Source organism: Micromesistius poutassou, assembly GCF_964030765.1.
Source record: "Micromesistius poutassou genome assembly, chromosome: 5".
Taxonomy (NCBI): domain Eukaryota; kingdom Metazoa; phylum Chordata; class Actinopteri; order Gadiformes; family Gadidae; genus Micromesistius; species Micromesistius poutassou.
This window is the reverse complement of record NC_140275.1, coordinates 18,473,124-18,491,008: the sequence shown is the minus strand read 5'-3', so window position 1 is coordinate 18,491,008 and position 17,885 is coordinate 18,473,124. Positions and strand designations below refer to the sequence as shown.

The window sequence follows — 17,885 nt, the reverse complement described above, 5'->3', positions numbered from 1 at the left end:
GGTTCCACCACACCGGTTATGAATTAGTTCAATCAACACGGGGTTGGTTAACACAGGGTTGTGCGCGTTCACGGCAAACCTATAAAGACGTGATGTATGGATCATGGAAATCCTGATCAGAATGGCGAAACGGGCCGCATATTTTAGTGATCTTGAGCTCCAGGTTCTCCTGGAGAGTTACGAGGAGGAAAAGGCAGTGATAATGAAAAAATGCAATACGAAAGCATATGCCAATCAAAGAAATGGCAGAGAATAGCAGACCGCGTAAATTCGTAAGTGTCATGGCAAAAGCACTATCCTAAATATTTGAACATTGAATATTTGAATATTTGAACTATGAATCTATTCATTGCCCATCTCAGTTAAGCTTTCTTAACATTCCTACCACATAATCTGTTATCTACAAAGATGTAATCCGACGGCCCCCAAACGAACATCCGACCAAGTGAAAATGAAATATAAAAACGTTGTACAAACTGATAAGCTTTTCCCACCATCGTATTGTCCTACATATTTGTCAGTCCGGCATTTAAATTGTCATATCATAGGCCTATTTGTCACTCCTCCTGCATTAAATAGGCACTTTTTTTTTTTTTAAAGCCAATCGTAAGAGGGCAGACAGTCAGCAGACTGGATCTGGCCCGCCAATTCCCTTCACCCCGGTTGAGGAGCTGGCCATAAGCATAAACACAGGGCGCCCTGGCATGGAGGGGGTCCCTGGAGGTACCTCCTCAGAGAGTCCGGGTCCATCTCCATCCACTGTCAACCCACTGGTTGAATGTAGGTTTTTTGTGTTTTAATTTTTGTATGTCTTTGAACACATGCAAACCGTGTGCGTGTCACAGCGCAAATGTTCCAACTTTTCTTTTGTAGCTTGGTAGAAAACCCCATGTTTGTTGTATGCCTGTATATGTGGCTCTATTCCAAAACGTGACTAATTAATGAGCTTCACAGATCAAGATGGAGTATTGCATTTGATGGACCTGGCTACAACTGAACATCCTCCAGTTTTTGTAAGTCCGGAAGGCCTATTTTTTTATCATTTCTGTTGTAAGCGCATCTCAAACTACTCAGCCAATAGGCCTATAATTGCTCTTTGTATGACAGGAGGACGATGACAATATTCCCAATTTGTCACCTGAAAGAACTGAGGTAGGCCTAGCTTTTTCTTGCCAGTTCCAAGTCATTATTGATGATGATGATTCAACTAAACAGTGTTCTCAAACTCACTTCTCTCTTAACAGACTGTGGTAGAGGAAGAGGCGTATATATATATATATATATATATATATATATATATATATATATATATATATAAATAAATAAATAAAGCATACTGTGGAAATAGTTCAAAAGACATCAGTGCTGTGGTCTGATGGGCAAAAATAACCTAACGGACACATTACATTATGAATATAGTCAACTCTGGGTCCAAACCTAATGAACACAACACACCACACATTCAAGAGGGTCAAGATGACCCTCGAGCCCCCCTATCAGTCTGCGGAGAACACTCTGCCACAGCTGGATGGCGAGGACACACATAGCACACAGAAAGACAACACAACCCGGAGGCTCAGGGACAAGAGAACCCTCGATAACCCACACAAAGTCTACCACACACACCTGACTAGGAAAGAACTATAAGTTTCACATGCACCGGATCACGGGTGCTCTTCTGAAGCAGAACTTCCACGGAGGCGAAGCTCCAGACGACCTCAGCGCTGTTAGGGGACGTAGAATACTCGATCTCACACGCTTTATGAATCAGTATTACCTTTGCCACTTTACTCAATAAATCCGAGGCCCTCGTGCTGACAAATCACCTCTCCGTCTCATTTTATCTGGTCAAGTAACTAGGCAGACTGTTTTTCCCGAACAAATCGCTTTATTATGTTTATTTGATCATAAATATCGTCACCCTCTTAAAATAATGGCCTAAGTCATATTTTCAAGTTCAGAAAAAACTGAACCATATATAGAGTATATTATACTCTATATATGGTTCCGTTTTTTCTGTTTTCTGAACAACTTGAAAATATGACTTAGGCCATTACTTTAAGAGGGTGACTATATGGTTTGTTTGTATCTTTAGGAAAAGTAATGTTATGTAAGCCTATAACACAATAAATGGGTTCTACTTTCTCTTTAATGTCAGATGTTGAGCGAAATAACACTTCTCGTTTCAAATGAGCTAAGCAGAATTATATAAAAAGGTTTAAATTAAATGTAGAATTGGGAGGGGCCTATACTGGCACTCCCGCCTTTCGTCTCTCTCTCAGGTCCTCAGTGAGCCTTTATAAGCACGGAGAGCGGCGCAAGCAGCATTCTACTTTTATAAGCAGCAACATGTCTGGACGCGGAAAAGGAGGGAAGGGACTCGGGAAAGGAGGCGCCAAGCGTCACCGTAAAGTTCTCCGTGATAACATCCAGGGCATCACCAAGCCCGCAATCCGCCGCCTTGCTCGTCGTGGCGGTGTGAAGCGTATCTCCGGTCTAATCTACGAGGAGACCCGCGGTGTCCTCAAGGTGTTCCTGGAGAACGTGATCCGTGATGCCGTCACCTACACCGAGCACGCCAAGAGGAAGACCGTCACCGCCATGGATGTGGTCTACGCCCTGAAGAGGCAGGGACGTACCCTGTACGGCTTCGGCGGTTAAATCATTTTCTCCTATTCTCAATCCAAAGGTTCTTTTAAGAGCCGCCTAAATATCTTAACAAAGAAGCTCTCCTTCGTCGATCTGCGATCTACCTCAAAGCTTGTAGAAATTTACATCGAAACTGCTGGCATATAGTGTTACTGTGCTTATTTAGCTGCCATCATAACATGACCGCGACCTCATGACTTATGTAGGTTACGGAATATGAAATGTGTAACACATTTGTGTAACCCCTCAATGTGTTCTAGAAAAATAATATTACTTTTTTTTAAAAATCAACGCAACTCTAACGTTGCCCGGTGGGGGGCGATGACGTCATAGTTTGCGTTTCAGGCATCCACACGAATCCTAACACGAAAGCGCATAGGTCCGTTTTTATCTTATCCACCCTGGGACCTGGTTTCAGAAAAGCGTTTTTCTAACATTATTCTATCAACCCAGACATTGGCGAGAAAAAGTTTATAATGTATATAATTACTTTTAACACATACATTGAATGAATAGTTTATTTTATTATACTCATATTTGAATTTTATTTAATTCTCACTCCAAAAGGATTCCCGTTAGTTTGTTTTGAAGTTTGTTTTTGTCCAGTCATCATCAGCAATCATAACAACACATTGACTTTTAATTCAACATGCATCCAATTTTTTACAACATCTATATATATATATATATATATAAAATACTAGGTATTTTACTCGCCATTACTTTTCAATGGGGACCATTAAGCTTTAGGTGCAATACTGCCACCTATCGGGCATGAAAGTTAGGTTGACTGTGATTGGTCATTCCGTTTAACGTTTGAGCTGGCCAATGAGCGAAGACCTGGGGGGGCATATATAGCAGTGTGTCGCGGTCCATAGTCAGTTTAAATTTCTCACAAAGAATACGTGAACATGTCAGGAAGAGGCAAGACCGGTGGAAAAGCTAGGGCAAAGGCCAAGACCCGCTCTTCCCGTGCCGGGCTCCAGTTCCCCGTCGGCCGAGTGCACAGACTTCTGCGTAAAGGCAACTACGCTCATCGCGTCGGTGCCGGAGCGCCCGTCTACCTGGCAGCGGTGCTCGAGTATTTGACCGCTGAGATCCTGGAGTTGGCTGGAAACGCTGCCCGCGACAACAAGAAGACCCGCATCATTCCCCGCCATCTGCAGCTGGCCGTCCGCAACGACGAGGAGCTCAACAAACTACTGGGCGGAGTGACCATCGCTCAGGGCGGTGTGCTGCCAAACATCCAGGCAGTCCTTTTGCCCAAGAAGACTGAAAAGCCCGCCAAGAAGTAAATTGTGTAAACTTATTCAAAACAAAAAGGCTCTTTTAAGAGCCACCCACATCCTTTTATAAGGGCACTCCTTAACATATTATCAGATATTTTTGCAAGGACGTAATCGAGATATTGATTCTATATCTACGTTTAAACATTACTCATTATTCAGGGCTGCACAATTCACACTATTAAACTCAACAGAGGCATCCATGTGACTGGGGTAGATTAAAATATTTTCGGAAGGCGGCTTGGGGTCGACGTGACATCAGTTATCGAAGGAGGCGGCGTAGGGCGGTAATCGCCCTGCGCTAAACTGTGCTTTTGCAGGTAGTCTCGTGCCACTCGCGTTTCTCGCGTAAACTGATGGCTCCACTTCCGAGCTGTGTGAGGAACAAACACTGTAAGCAACCTATTTTATATAAGTAATTATGTGGGTGGTAAGGTTAGCTTGTCAGCTTAGACAGTAAATCTACTGTTTTAGCCGGCATTCGAAAGCTGATAAATATGATTTGGGTTGAGAGTTTTAAAGGTCCTATGACAAGCCACCAGGTGTGGTGAGATTAGGGTGCTATCCCGTTGGCGACTTTTTCGTAGGCGGAATCCGGAAGAAGTCATGCCTCAAGCGCTAGGATTGGACAGGCATCCTGTCAGGCAAACTCGAACACTGACTCCTAACCCTATCAGAGAAATGCGTTTGACTAACATTCGTTTAATACACATTACAATTTAAGTTACCTACCCTGTGGTGACGTCACGTATTTTAGCCTTTTTGGATTGGATCAGGGATTTAAACCAACGTGATTGGATAATCTCAGGCTGTCCCCTCATTAATATTCATGATTCTTCCGGACCGAAAAACACATTCGCGTCCAGTTGTATGGCACGCCGGTGTGTCCGACCTGCTCTAGCGATAACGTGACGTAATTTAATTTCCTGGCTTGCAGCATTTATAGCTTTTCTGTTTCTCATTGGCTAGCAGTGGCGGTTTTAGGTACGGGCGGGGCAGCCGCCCGGGGCGGCATTACAGGGGGGAGGGGCGGCAGGAGCGCAAGAAAAAAAAAAAATCCGCGCATTTTCTATTATCGATCATACTCCCCCCCCCCCCCCCCCAAACAATTCGCCAGACCGCAACCGTGCGCGCCCCCCGTCAACAATTCCGCCAGACCGCAATTGCGCCCCCCCCCCCTCAACAACTTTCTGGGGGGGGGGGGCACGGAGGGGGTCTCGCCCGGGGCGCAATTCAATGTAGAACCGCTACTGTTGGCTACTGCTGGCTAGTCATTGTTATTGTTGGCTACATGAGCCTCTTTAGCAAACCAGCTTGAAAACAATTAACACACTTTACATTGTATTGCACGCAAAGCAAGACCGTGAATAAAGTAGCAATAATGTCATCAAACATTTAAAATCTACATTAAAATGACCAACGTGGCACAAATACAAAGAAAAAAATCTCTTCACAGGCACAGCCATTTTTGTTGTCGAGTCGTACGGTCGTTCTCACTGAACACGCTCTACTTTCAAAATAGCGAGTGGGACCGACCAAAAGGGGGCGTTCCTCCGTGAAATGCCGCAAGAAAGCTGGGAGATTTACAACTAACAACTAGCACATACCGGCGTACCATATAACTGGGGATAGCACCATTAGCCGTTACAAGTCGTTTTGAAAATCTGTCTGTTATGACATCACAGGTGGGCCTGTCCACCTAGATGTGTGACGGATAGATGAGCAACGTTTGCTACAGTCCACTGGGTACACTGGTAGACTGATCTATCCAGCACACATCTAGGTGGACACGCCCACCTGTGATGTCATAACAGACAGATTTTCAAAATGGCTTGTAACAGCTAATCACACCACACCTGGTGGCATGTCATGGGACCTTTAAGAGAAATTCTTATGAAAACGTTGCTATACTACTATAATACTGTACCGTTGTTGTCTTGTCGTTACAATGAACAATGTTGTATGTGAAATACGTCACACACCACAGCGACATACTATGTACTAGGTGTCCAGGAAGCCTAACTAACCCTTGCTCGGTCATTCAGTACGTTTACATGCACAGCTTAATCCGATTAAAGCCATAGTCAGACTATGCTCCGCAATTGGACAACTGCAATTGTCCGAGTATACATGGCGGTGGGTAAATCAATTGGCCAAAGCCAATTCCCATTCCCCGGTACGATAGGTCGCGCTGTACCCATTTCAACTAGTGGTAATAGAGCCACCGGTTGACCTCTTTACGTCACCAACCTTTACGTCACCAACAACCACCAACAACAGCTGTCAGTTCACTTCGGGTCCATATCATTTCTCCGACGCTCCATTGTTCCGACCTCTCGGTATGCGGACTCCTTCGCCGGCAGAGCCAGCTCCTCCGGCTGGAGTCGGCATACCGAGAGGTCGGAACAATGGAGCGTCTGAGAAATTATATGGACTAGGGCTGGGCGATATGGCTGAAAACTGTATCACAATATAAGTGTTTCATATCGGTCGATATCGATAATTATTGATAAAAAAAATTTTTAAAGGACTTTTTTTATTCCATCAAAGTCGCTAACGAAAGCGGCGATTAGTTGATTAAGCCTGGTTAGAACCAACGCCAACTTCCACTTGAGGCTAAAGCCGTTCCATCAACGCAGTTCAGCCGCGCCTTGCTCAGGTTAGTTCAAACCAGGCTCACGTTATCGTGGATTACGCGCGTTCACGAGATATGTAACCAGCCCAGAACCGTGAATGTCGAATCATGGATCAAATGTCCGAAAAGGACAGAGCGGGATCTTTTCCAGCGGCGAACAGAAGCTGCTTGTGGAGGTCTATGAGGAGTACACGCATATAATAACTCAAAAAGGGAACACCGTAACCATTAATAGAAACAGGGAGGCTGCCTGGCGATCTGTTGAATGCATAAGTAGTATTAAGCGTAACATATTTTAATTTAATATTGACCATGGATTTAAAAGCAGGGAGATAGTCTCGAGTTAACGTGTCAGACTTGCACCCGGTCGTCCGGGGTTCTATCCTCACGCAAGTAATAGTAATATAGGAAGGATTACTAGAGAAATCAAATAACTTTTCATGCCATTTATTTTCCATTTCTTTGAATATTCTTAATTAGGGAATTAATAAAATTAATAAAATTAATAAAGGGAATTACAAAATGAAGCCAACGCCAAGAATACTACACATTAGTCTAGACGCGAACTCGGGTCGCACGTATCACAGGGCAAGTGCTAGACCATTCACCCAGTCGCTGATTACTGATAACGCGATAATACATAGATTTGTGTAAAAATGTGTTGAACAAATAGCCACAGTAATAATAGATAGCAATTCATTGAATTATTTCATTTGCGTCATTTAATCTTAGACCCTTAGTGAAAATATACGCTGTTTGTACTTCATATATGTACATTTATGACAAAATTGTGAGGACTAGGCTTGGCGGAACCTTCTGATGGTACAATTGTTGCTGACAGGTGGATTTCTCTGAAACACCGCTCAAGTTAGCCTGACAGTTAACCTGCTCCCGACCAGGTTAGTTTGGTCGGATAAGTTGCCATGGTTACTTAGCGGAAATTCCCTTAAGTGACGTTCATGGAACGCAGCTCCAGCTGAAAGAAGCCCGGCTTTATGTTTAGCTTGATGGTTGTTTGGTCGGATAAGTTGCCATGGTTACTTAGCGGAGATTCCCTTAAGCCACATTGATGGAACGCAACTCTAGCTGAAAGAAGCCAGGCTAAGCAAAATAAGCCCGGCTTTGGGTTTAGCTTGGTTGATGGAATACCCCCCAGGAGAAAAATATAAACGTAAACAGTTTTATTTTAAACTTAACCTTGCCCTGATTGTAGGCAGACAGGGAAAAGGAATGTCAACACAACCATGGAAAACTCAAATAAATATAAACATAAGTCTGAATGAAAATGAACATCACAATGAAAACTTAACAATTATCAATTATAAAGTGCTCAAAAACATGTGCTACAAAAAAGTGTTCTAAAAACATTTGCAGTGTTAAATGTAAACATAAGAGATGAGATCATGAGATCACTATTGCATTACTTGGTAGGTGGATTAAAGCTTATCTTCAACCTGGAGTCCCTAGAACATGGAACATATGGATGTCATTGTTGCTGGGACATGGAGATATGTCCAGTACTGTCATGAACCATCATCCATGTTGTAAAGATCGCTAGTTAGCATGTTCGCTAACTAGCGATTAGCGCCTATTAGCGATTTTGTTATGCTTGCTATCCATGTTATAACGAAAATGCCTACATTAAACAGAATAATGATAATGCCATCAAAGGGGGAAATGGGACATGGAGATATGTCCAGTACTGCCATGAACCAATGCTGGCCGCGGCGCCTGAGATCTGAGAGGAACTATCTTCATATATATTATTTACAATTTCCTCACTCGTTGCGGTACCCATCTTTCGTTTCTCACAAAATTATCGAAACCTTCTATCGAACGCATTTTATATTGATATTGATTACGTGTCTATCGCAATACATATCGTTATCGTTTTATCGCCCAGCCCTAATATGGACCCGAAGTGAACTGACAGCTGTCTACTGAAAACATTGCTTTCTCCTCCATGTCGCGTTTCAATCTGGACTTCAGAGAGTCAAAGCCAAAGTTCCTTTCCCCTAATTCCTTCTCACCATGGGCGTGATAACCCCCACTAGGAGTCTTTACTTGTTGTGGAAGTACCAGAGAGTCTGAGAACCCGACGCAGTCTGTAAGATTCATAATATCAGAGAATACCCCTGTCAGTTCGGCCGCGGCGCAATGAATGAATAAAGATCGTAGTTACTACTTTACAACCTCGTTGATGAGCAACATTTTAGAAAAACATGTACTTTTAATTCAGCCTTGGGTGAAATCGAAGCGTAGTGTGTAGTGAATGCATGTTGATGGTGATACACTCCTTATAGGGGGTAACTACATTGGCACGACACCGGCTTCCTCCATCTTCTGCGCCAGCTTTTTAAATAAATCACCGACCCGAAGTGAGTTGACAGCTGTCTACTGAAAACATCTTTCTCCCGCCGGATCAGCCCCTCCGCCGCCCGTCCGTATACGGCATTCCCCGCCGCATCGCAAGGAATGAATAAAGATCGTGAACACGTCGGGAGAAAAAAACATTTATTTTGACAGATGTGAACGGCACGCACTGAGTAAATACATCGCTGCTCAAAAGGAGCTTCACCATCCACACACACGTTGTGTTTTACTATAGGTGTCCAAATAGCTCAACTTTCTCTCTGAAGCCGCAGTCAGCCGCTGGCACGACGGAGCTCTACACACGGTACCCTTTGGTCACGAAAAGAATGCCGCCTGCTTTCACCAGAGTGGACGTAGTCTTTTTAAGGTGCGATTCCACTGACGGTCGTGGTTCGGTTTGGTATGAATAGGTGCGGAACGGTTCGCGTTTCCAGCGCCAAAAGGGGGCGGGGACCGACTGGACTTGTCTCACAGTACTTCTCCGTTGAGGTACTGAGACGCCTGAAGGGGTCCCGGCAGGTTCGAGCTACACACACCGTCCGTTGATTGGTCGACAGAATTGTCACTTCTGTGCGACAGGGGGATGATAGTGGTGTTTTCTTGGACGTCCTACATTGTTGCTCTTTGTTCATTTTGCGCATTCTTCTTTTTCCTTGGATTTATTAGCAGGCTACACTGTGTTGGGCTGCTATGAGATCACGTTGCTTACGTAGCTGCCGTGGCTATCGCCGTCCGGCTTAAACCCCGCCCTACGCTCACGGTGTGTTCCAGATGCCTCGGACACCAGCCTTTCCGAGGTCCAATTGGGGAAATCTCCCAGCTTTCTTGCGGCATTTCTTGGGCGGCATATTCTTGCATTTCTTCCTTTTGGTCCCGCCCCCTCAGAATTCTGAGAGTATTCCGAGCTCATGGTGTGTTCCAGATGCCTCGGATACCTCGGAAGTGGGGAAATCTCCCAGCTTTCTTGCGGCATTTCTCGGAGGCACGCCCCCCTTTTGATCGTGCCCCCTCGGAATTCTGAGAGTAGACCGAGTGATATAATGACGCTCTCGACAAAAATGGCTGGCATCTGGAACACACCATAACCGCCAGTGGACATGCGCCAAATTTATGCGGCCATACCAAAATCGCTGCTAGGATATTATTTTCTTGGTAACATTTTGGAAATAAATAAAGCTCAGCATGGATTACTGATGTGTTCAGATATTTCCCCACTGGCATTAGGACAGCTGAAACCCTAAACTCAATTCACTCATTAAGAAAAAACGAACAAAATCTTTCTTGTTTCGTTATTGTAGTTTTGTTAATGTTTATTTGAGGGATTGTATGTACTCCAATTATTCATGCATTTTCGAGGTTATGTCTTCATTGTTGGATGCACATTTATTGATCGGACAAACGGTGGTCAGCTCCATAAAAATAGGATGATGTAATGTTGAGGTACGATCTAGTTGCAATTTTTTGTGATGCAACTTAACATTTGTTGAGTGTATATATATATATATATATATATATATATATATATATCTGTGCTGTGGTCGCTTTATTATGTTTATTTGATCGTAAATATGGCTTGTTTGTATCTTTGGGAAAAGTAATGTTATGTAAGCCTATAACACAATAAATGGGTTCTACTTTCTCTTTAATGTCAGATGTTGAGCGAAATAACAGTTCTCGTTTCAAATGATCTAAGCAGAATTATATAAAAAGGTTTAAATTAAATGTAGCATTGGGAGGGGCCTATACCGGCACTCCCGCCTTTCGCCTCTCTCTCAGGTCCTCAGTGAGCCTTTATAAGCACGGAGCGCGGCGCACAGACGGCATTCTACTTTTATAAGCAGCAACATGTCTGGGCGCGGCAAAGGAGGGAAGGGTCTCGGGAAAGGAGGCGCCAAGCGTCACCGTAAAGTTCTCCGTGATAACATCCAGGGTATCACCAAGCCCGCTATCCGCCGCCTTGCTCGTCGTGGCGGTGTGAAGCGTATCTCCGGTCTGATCTACGAGGAGACCCGCGGTGTCCTCAAGGTGTTCCTGGAGAACGTGATCCGTGATGCCGTCACCTACACCGAGCACGCCAAGAGGAAGACTGTCACCGCCATGGATGTGGTCTACGCCCTCAAGAGGCAGGGACGTACCCTGTACGGCTTCGGCGGTTAAATCATTTTCTCCTATTCTCAATCCAAAGGTTCTTTTAAGAGCCGCCCAAATATCTAACAAAGAAGCTCACCTTCGTTGAACCGCGTAATGCGAGCATATGTAGGCCTACCTACCACACTCTGTTTGTAGTCAATTACACGCAGACTGCTGCCAAAAGCCAAATATTAAAGTGCATCTATGACATGACGGGTTAGGTTTTAAATAAGTCATGAGAATATGGACCTCACGACTTTTTAAGTAAATTTGCTATGTTGTAGGTTCATGATGTTTAACCACAGTCTCGGTACATGATAGACGCACAATAAAAGACGGAACGAGATTGAAAATATCCCGCGCTCCGTCAGCGTTGGTAGAATTGCGACCAGTCACAATAGATGTGCACTGATTCTGAATCAATGTGTTTGGCTGCAAAGGTTGTGTATGCGATATGTCAGAGATTTGATGAGTTGGACCAATTAACATATTTTAATGAAACATGAATCGTTGAAACATTGTATAGCATAATCGATAATTAAGGATAGAGAGAAGATCGCTGATCTATTTAGTGTAGCACTATGGTATCAAGCAGTATCACATGTTCAGGCGCTTTGAATATCCCAGCCAATCGCACAAAGGGACAGCCCATGTTGATTTGCATGCGCCTCCTATAAATTCAGCAGTCAGACTGCACGGTCTCCATTCGCATTGCTTCTCATCATGCCTGACCCAGCACCCAAAGTCGCGCCCAAGAAGGGCTCCAAGAAGGCCGTCTCCAAGACTGCTGTGAAGGGCGGCAAGAAGCGCCGTAAGACCAGGAAGGAGAGCTACGCCATCTACGTGTACAAGGTGTTGAAGCAGGTCCACCCCGACACCGGTATCTCCTCCAAGGCGATGGGCATCATGAACTCATTCGTAAACGACATCTTTGAACGCATCGCCGGTGAGGCGTCTCGCCTGGCTCACTACAACAAGCGCTCCACCATCACCTCCAGGGAGATCCAGACCGCCGTCCGCCTGCTGCTCCCCGGTGAGCTGGCCAAGCACGCAGTGTCTGAGGGCACCAAGGCCGTGACCAAGTACACCAGCTCCAAGTAAACTACAACCGTTTATTTAAATCAACGGTCCTTTTAAGGACCACCCAAACCACAATAAGACCTACTCCTACATGTTCTCGCTCGTAGCAGTTGTTAATACATTTTATCGCTGATTTTGGAACGGCTCATGCCACGGGCACGACTTGACGAGGTCCGACTTTGCTGTGATTGGTGAATGCCATGCAAGAAACTGAGTCGTTACGATCCGGTTGTATACTCAGAATATACCCCTGGTATGGAATATAATATCCGTATATATATATAACATCAGTATCCTTTTACGTGTGTAAAATCTTAGTTTTGGTTATCTTGGAACGAGAATCTTAACCCTCTCAGACGTGGACGTCAACCGCTGGCCAAAGTGTACGAGAAGCTTAACCCGATCCCCCGCTATTATGACGCTCATTTTTAAAATCACCCCCATGGGTAGACTGAGCAACACACCATCCACAGTGGTGTCAAGTATAAGCCTTGGTGGAAAAACTACAACAACATATAGATATAGATACATAGTGGTTTGTTATAAAGTGGTTTTGAATTCAAATATATAAATGTATGTATTAATAAGTGCAGGGTGCATACGAAGTGTAACCAGGAAGATTAATTTACTTCCATTTATTTGAAATGTATTTCCAAAAACCAAATCACCTGTGAGTTCCCTTCTGTGGAAACTCACATTTAAAATCTCACACTCTCTTCCTGACATGTGCACCTGTCGGGGTGCTTAAATATTGTAAATCAATGCATTTATTAACTTGTAATTACCAGATATCAAAGTTCTGTCTGTTTATTTACTTTTTCTTATCCGTTCATGTTTTGGATCACGAGTTTGCAATTGTACGGAAGCGTAATACATTCACTTAAGAAACAGCCCAATGTGTATAGAAAACGATGCTGTTTTTTCTGAATGAATGAGTTTATTATCTCAGAATTCTGAGAAAGGTTTTCAAAAAGAGATCAGGTTGTTTTCTGAAATAATGAGGTATAAAAAAAAAAAATCAGTGTCACCCACTGAAGTGCTTGATTTCATAGAAGCAAATGTGTCCCGCCTGTTGAGTTTCATTTTGATCTCCAGCTTAAATTTCATTCAGATGCCGGGTCTGGTTTATTTTAAGCAGCACACCCGAGGTTTTGTTATTTTAATTTAATTTATTTTTTTTAATTTTACCATTGTACCAATTGTACCATGTATGTATTATTTGCTTCATCATTCGTGATTTATCCCATTTGTTTGTTAGATACTGCATGCAGCCCCTACCCATAGGCCCTATAGGGTACCGCTCGCTGTTGGAGTGTACTTCTTCTGGTAACCTTCCTTTTCAGTCTTGCATATAGTTTTGAATAAAACCACTCTGTCTATGGCCAGGGGTCCCCCCTCCCTGTCATTTGGGGTTGGCGTTGTCAGGTTTGCCACGTACACAGGACCATTCTTATTTCCTGCTTGGGATTGCTGAAGTAGGCCTACATGTTTACATGATCTCTTTCACCATCTGACATAATGCATTTTAAAAACCGGTTTACAATAGCATAAACAAATAATGCTTTATTTTTGTGCTGAGTAAAATCACGGTGACTCGACTGATTTGGTCCACAACCTATTTATATTTTGATTAAAATGTACTGCCAAAATCGAATCAAAATCGAAGTGGCCCTGGGGAAAAAGAATACCAAGGAATAACATTTACAGTCGACGTAATCGTAATCATAATAGTAGCCTAATCATTATAAACCCATTCGTTGATAGCAATAAAATGTATGTATTTTTAAATGATGTTCCATTCCGGAGTCGCTTAGGTCTGGTTGCCCTGAGGGGTGTTCCAAGAACGGAGGTTTGACAAACACCGAGTTAACGCTGAACTCTAGGTTGTCCGATCCTGTGCCGACTAACCCAGAGCTGTCGGTTCCACAGCACCGGTTATGAATTAGTTCAATCAACACGGGGTTGGTTAACACAGGGTTGTGCGCGTTCACGGCAAACCTATAAAGACGTGATGTATGGATCATGGAAATCCTGATCAAAATGGCGAAACGGGCCGCATATTTTACCGATCAAGGTACTAATTATTCTTTTTCCTCCCTCAGCAACTAAAGAATAAAAATGATGGAAGAAAAGTGTTTATTTTATTTATTTTTATTTAAATGATTTCTGCAAATGTGGTCTCGCATCCTTTGTCAGCCCTTACAAACATTTGCGAATGTGTTCCTCCTCGAGGAACAGGTAAAGTGGGGAGGCATCTCTTTGCGCAGAGTGGCTATATTGTGGAGGACGGCGCATGCAACAATTACATCGCATGCCCGTTCCGGACAAACTCTTAGTCCACGTAGGCATTGGAATCTGGACTTCAATATCCAGAATGTATTTTCAATCTTAACGCGGGTTCTGCTGTGTGCCAGGTTAAATGTTGTCTGTGGTCCAGGAGCGGGATTAGGGTACGGGGTGATGAGCGTCGGGAGGCATTGATACCCTCGATCTCCTAGGAGATCCCCATCGAATTGCCCTGCGATCAAATACAAACTTTGAGCTATCTTGCACAAGCACAACAATTATATGAGGTCTATGATATGTTCATAATGCAACGCACCCTGTTGAAATGTATTGCTCACATTGGATGTGTGCCATCAATGCACCCAATTACATTAGGAAATCCTGAAATATAACACCCAGATGAAAAGTCAACAAGGATAATTTCGGAGCCATTTGGGAACACTTAAAGTAGATAATGCTGACCTGCAAGTTGGTGAAACTCCATGAAGTTACGCAACAACCGCTTCAGCGCAAGACAGACGCACGGAGCGGCAGACGGTAGCTTTGCCTATGTGCTCAGCATCTCCTACACTGTACAAAAAGCTACCCGTCGCAAAAAAACGGAAAGCTATGCAAATTGTTTGTAGTGAACTGAGGGCAGATCCACGATTGGTAACATTTGCAATGTAGGGTTGGAGAAGGCTATTTAAATATATCAAAGAATCACGTGAAAAACGATATCTCTCCAGCAAAAAGTCATCCGGAAAGGACAATATGTCGAGCCGTGGTCTAATTAATCTCTCTGTGAATTGCACAAATTATTTGCGCTCCGATATCAACAGGCGAACACGTAAAAGCTGCGATAAACGTGGGTTTAAATAGCCTACTCTGAGCAAAACCGGGTTATCTTCCAAACTTAACCTGCGCAAAACCTGCTCCGACCAGGTTTGATTGAGAGCATATGTTTCCATAGCAACTTACATGCCGTGGTCATTTTGGAACGGAAAACCTAGGGTTGCCGCTAACCCTGGGTTAACTTAGCTGGGTAAGTGATAAAACCGGCTTTGTGGAACACCCCTCTGGCCGCTACAGCGCAAGCATCTCCGAACGCGTGTGTTTACCAGCATCGAAATACGATCATTTGAACCTAAACTACAGACACACAGGACACGTTGATCACTGTCAACCGTTTGCAGGAAGACCGAGTTATTTTAAAAGGCCATGAACTACTTCACAAAGTCCTTGCGTATTATTTAAAACAAATCTCAAAGTAAACGCATTGATATCAATACAATGCCACGTCGCGATGAAAGGGGTTTTCGATACATTCTCTAGATCCACGGCCCCTACAACTTGGTACGGTTCAAATTGAACATGTCTTCTTCCAGTTTATTAACCAGAAGTGTCAAATATGTTCATCGTTTGTGAATCGTATCCCGATAAAATAAAGGAGGAAACACAATTGAGACGATCATTGTGCCTCTTAGAGAAACGCTTCACTGGCTGAGTCTGTACGGTTCTCATGATGTGTATAAGGACAGCCCACCGGCGCCTTCCAGGCCACATTCTGATCCAGACTACCGGAACAACTCTTGAAGATGGGTGAAATCGCTCCTGTGCCCGCTGCCGCTTCCCCGGCAAAAGCAACCAAGAAGAAGCCGGCAGCCAGGCCGAAGAAAGCAGGACTCAGTGTCAGCGATCTGATCACCAAAGCCGTGTCGGCCTCCAAAGAGCGTCGCGGTGTTTCTCTGGCGATGCTCAAGAAGTGTTTGATTGCTGATGGCTACGATGTGGAGAAGAATAACTTCCGTGTCAAGGTAGCCGTGAAGAGCCTGGTGACGAAGGGAGTTCTTGTCCAGACCAAGGGCACCGGAGCCTCCGGTTCTTTCAAGGTGAACAAGGAGGCGAAGAAGCCCGCCGCTAAGAAGGCTGCGGCACCTAAAGCCAAGAAGCCCGCCGCGAAGAAACCAGCCGCTGTCAAGAAGGCTTCACCGAAGAAAGCAAAGAAACCCGCGGCCAAGAAGCCTGCCGCCGCAAAGAAGACTACCCCGAAGAAGGTCAAGAAGGTTGCCGCGCCCAAGAAGGCAATTGCCAAGAGTCCCAAGAAAGCCCCCAAGAGCCCCAAAAGAGCAGCCAAGCCCGCTGCTAAGAAGACTCCCGCAAAGAAGGTGACAAAGCCCAAGGCGGCCAAGAAGGCAGCCCCTAAGAAGAAGTAGATGGTCTCACTTGGTTTATGTTGAAAAACCCCAAAGGCTCTTTTAAGAGCCAACCACACAATTCTAAGAGTCCCTATCCCATTATCACGTTTCATATGTACAGTTTTGCAACAATTGTTGTAAGTCTACAGACAGCACAAATTGTTAGGTTAGCAGCTCCGTTTTTATAGGGCTTTTGATAGAGCGTTGCAAACTGACACATTACATGTGGCACTGAGCTGCCACTGATATATTCATAGAACGGTGTTTGAATATAAAAGACCATTGACCACTCGTTAACGAGTTATTCTTGCCCCTTAAACTCATGTCATATATATTATATTATATAGTATAGTATGTCTACTATATATAGTATAGTCTGTGTACTGGATGTATTGTGTTGAATTATATTTTGGGGCTAGCCGATTTTATTCTGGTGTCAAAGGTCAAATAAACGAAATGGTGAGAGAAGAAAGGGGCGCGCGCTCCAACATTAGGGCGGGACTTGAGCGCTCTCTTTGCTGTATGTTCTCGCGCTTCCTTCAAGGGACCAATCAGCGTGTTGCGGTTCTCCGGGGGCTGCTATATAAACTCTGCTGCACGCCTTGGTGAGACACTTTGAAGACACGCATCTAAAATGGCAAGAACAAAGCAGACCGCTCGTAAGTCCACCGGTGGCAAAGCTCCCAGGAAGCAGCTCGCCACCAAGGCTGCACGTAAGAGCGCCCCGGCCACCGGCGGCGTGAAGAAGCCCCATCGTTACAGGCCCGGCACCGTGGCTCTCAGAGAGATTCGTCGTTATCAGAAATCGACCGAACTGCTGATCCGCAAGCTGCCCTTCCAGCGCCTGGTGAGGGAGATCGCTCAGGACTTCAAGACTGACCTCCGTTTCCAGAGCTCCGCCGTGATGGCTCTTCAGGAGGCCAGCGAGGCTTACCTGGTCGGTCTGTTCGAGGACACCAACCTGTGCGCCATCCACGCCAAGAGGGTCACTATCATGCCCAAAGACATCCAGCTGGCCCGCCGAATCCGCGGAGAGCGCGCTTAAATCGAACCACTGTTAACCCCCAAAGGCTCTTTTAAGAGCCACCTACACCCCTTACAAGAACGTTCCTTTTTTTTTTTTTTGTATATTTGTCAAATTGTATTGACCGTTGCTCACAGTGGGCTACAGATTAAATTGTATTTTTACTTAAATCATTCACTGACATGCATCCCTCTATGCAGAAGGCGTTTGTTTCACATTCGATATCGATCTAAGGTGTAGCTTCA

At 44.5% G+C, this 17,885-nt stretch overlaps 4 protein-coding genes and 2 pseudogenes across 6 annotated transcripts; all 6 read left to right on the top strand.

Moving 5' to 3' along the window:
• Positions 1 to 2,349: 2,349 nt before the first annotated feature.
• On the top strand, positions 2,350 to 2,661 carry LOC311343198 (histone H4; the record flags this gene model as incomplete). Its single annotated transcript, XM_084468057.1, has 1 exon — positions 2,350 to 2,661. One exon carries the CDS (start codon positions 2,350 to 2,352, stop codon positions 2,659 to 2,661), a length of 312 nt encoding a protein of 103 aa, XP_084324183.1.
• An 899-nt stretch (positions 2,662 to 3,560) lies between these two features.
• LOC311343802 (histone H2A) lies at positions 3,561 to 3,944 on the top strand (the record flags this gene model as incomplete). The annotated part of the gene is made up of 1 exon (XM_084468762.1): positions 3,561 to 3,944. One exon carries the CDS (start codon positions 3,561 to 3,563, stop codon positions 3,942 to 3,944), a length of 384 nt encoding a protein of 127 aa, XP_084324888.1.
• A 6,844-nt stretch (positions 3,945 to 10,788) lies between these two features.
• Positions 10,789 to 11,100, top strand: LOC311343515 (histone H4; the record flags this gene model as incomplete). The annotated part of the gene is made up of 1 exon (XM_084468374.1): positions 10,789 to 11,100. One exon carries the CDS (start codon positions 10,789 to 10,791, stop codon positions 11,098 to 11,100), a length of 312 nt encoding a protein of 103 aa, XP_084324500.1.
• Positions 11,101 to 11,796: 696 nt separating this feature from the next.
• On the top strand, positions 11,797 to 13,496 carry LOC311343450 (histone H2B 3 pseudogene; annotated as a pseudogene). Its single transcript has one exon. The product of its transcript is annotated as a histone H2B 3 pseudogene (transcript).
• A 2,520-nt stretch (positions 13,497 to 16,016) lies between these two features.
• Positions 16,017 to 16,634, top strand: LOC311343443 (histone H1 pseudogene; annotated as a pseudogene). The gene has a single exon. The product of its transcript is annotated as a histone H1 pseudogene (transcript).
• A 616-nt stretch (positions 16,635 to 17,250) lies between these two features.
• LOC311343445 (histone H3.2) lies at positions 17,251 to 17,662 on the top strand (the record flags this gene model as incomplete). The annotated part of the gene is made up of 1 exon (XM_084468306.1): positions 17,251 to 17,662. One exon carries the CDS (start codon positions 17,251 to 17,253, stop codon positions 17,659 to 17,661), a length of 411 nt encoding a protein of 136 aa, XP_084324432.1. The 3' UTR covers position 17,662.
• Positions 17,663 to 17,885: the final 223 nt, after the last annotated feature.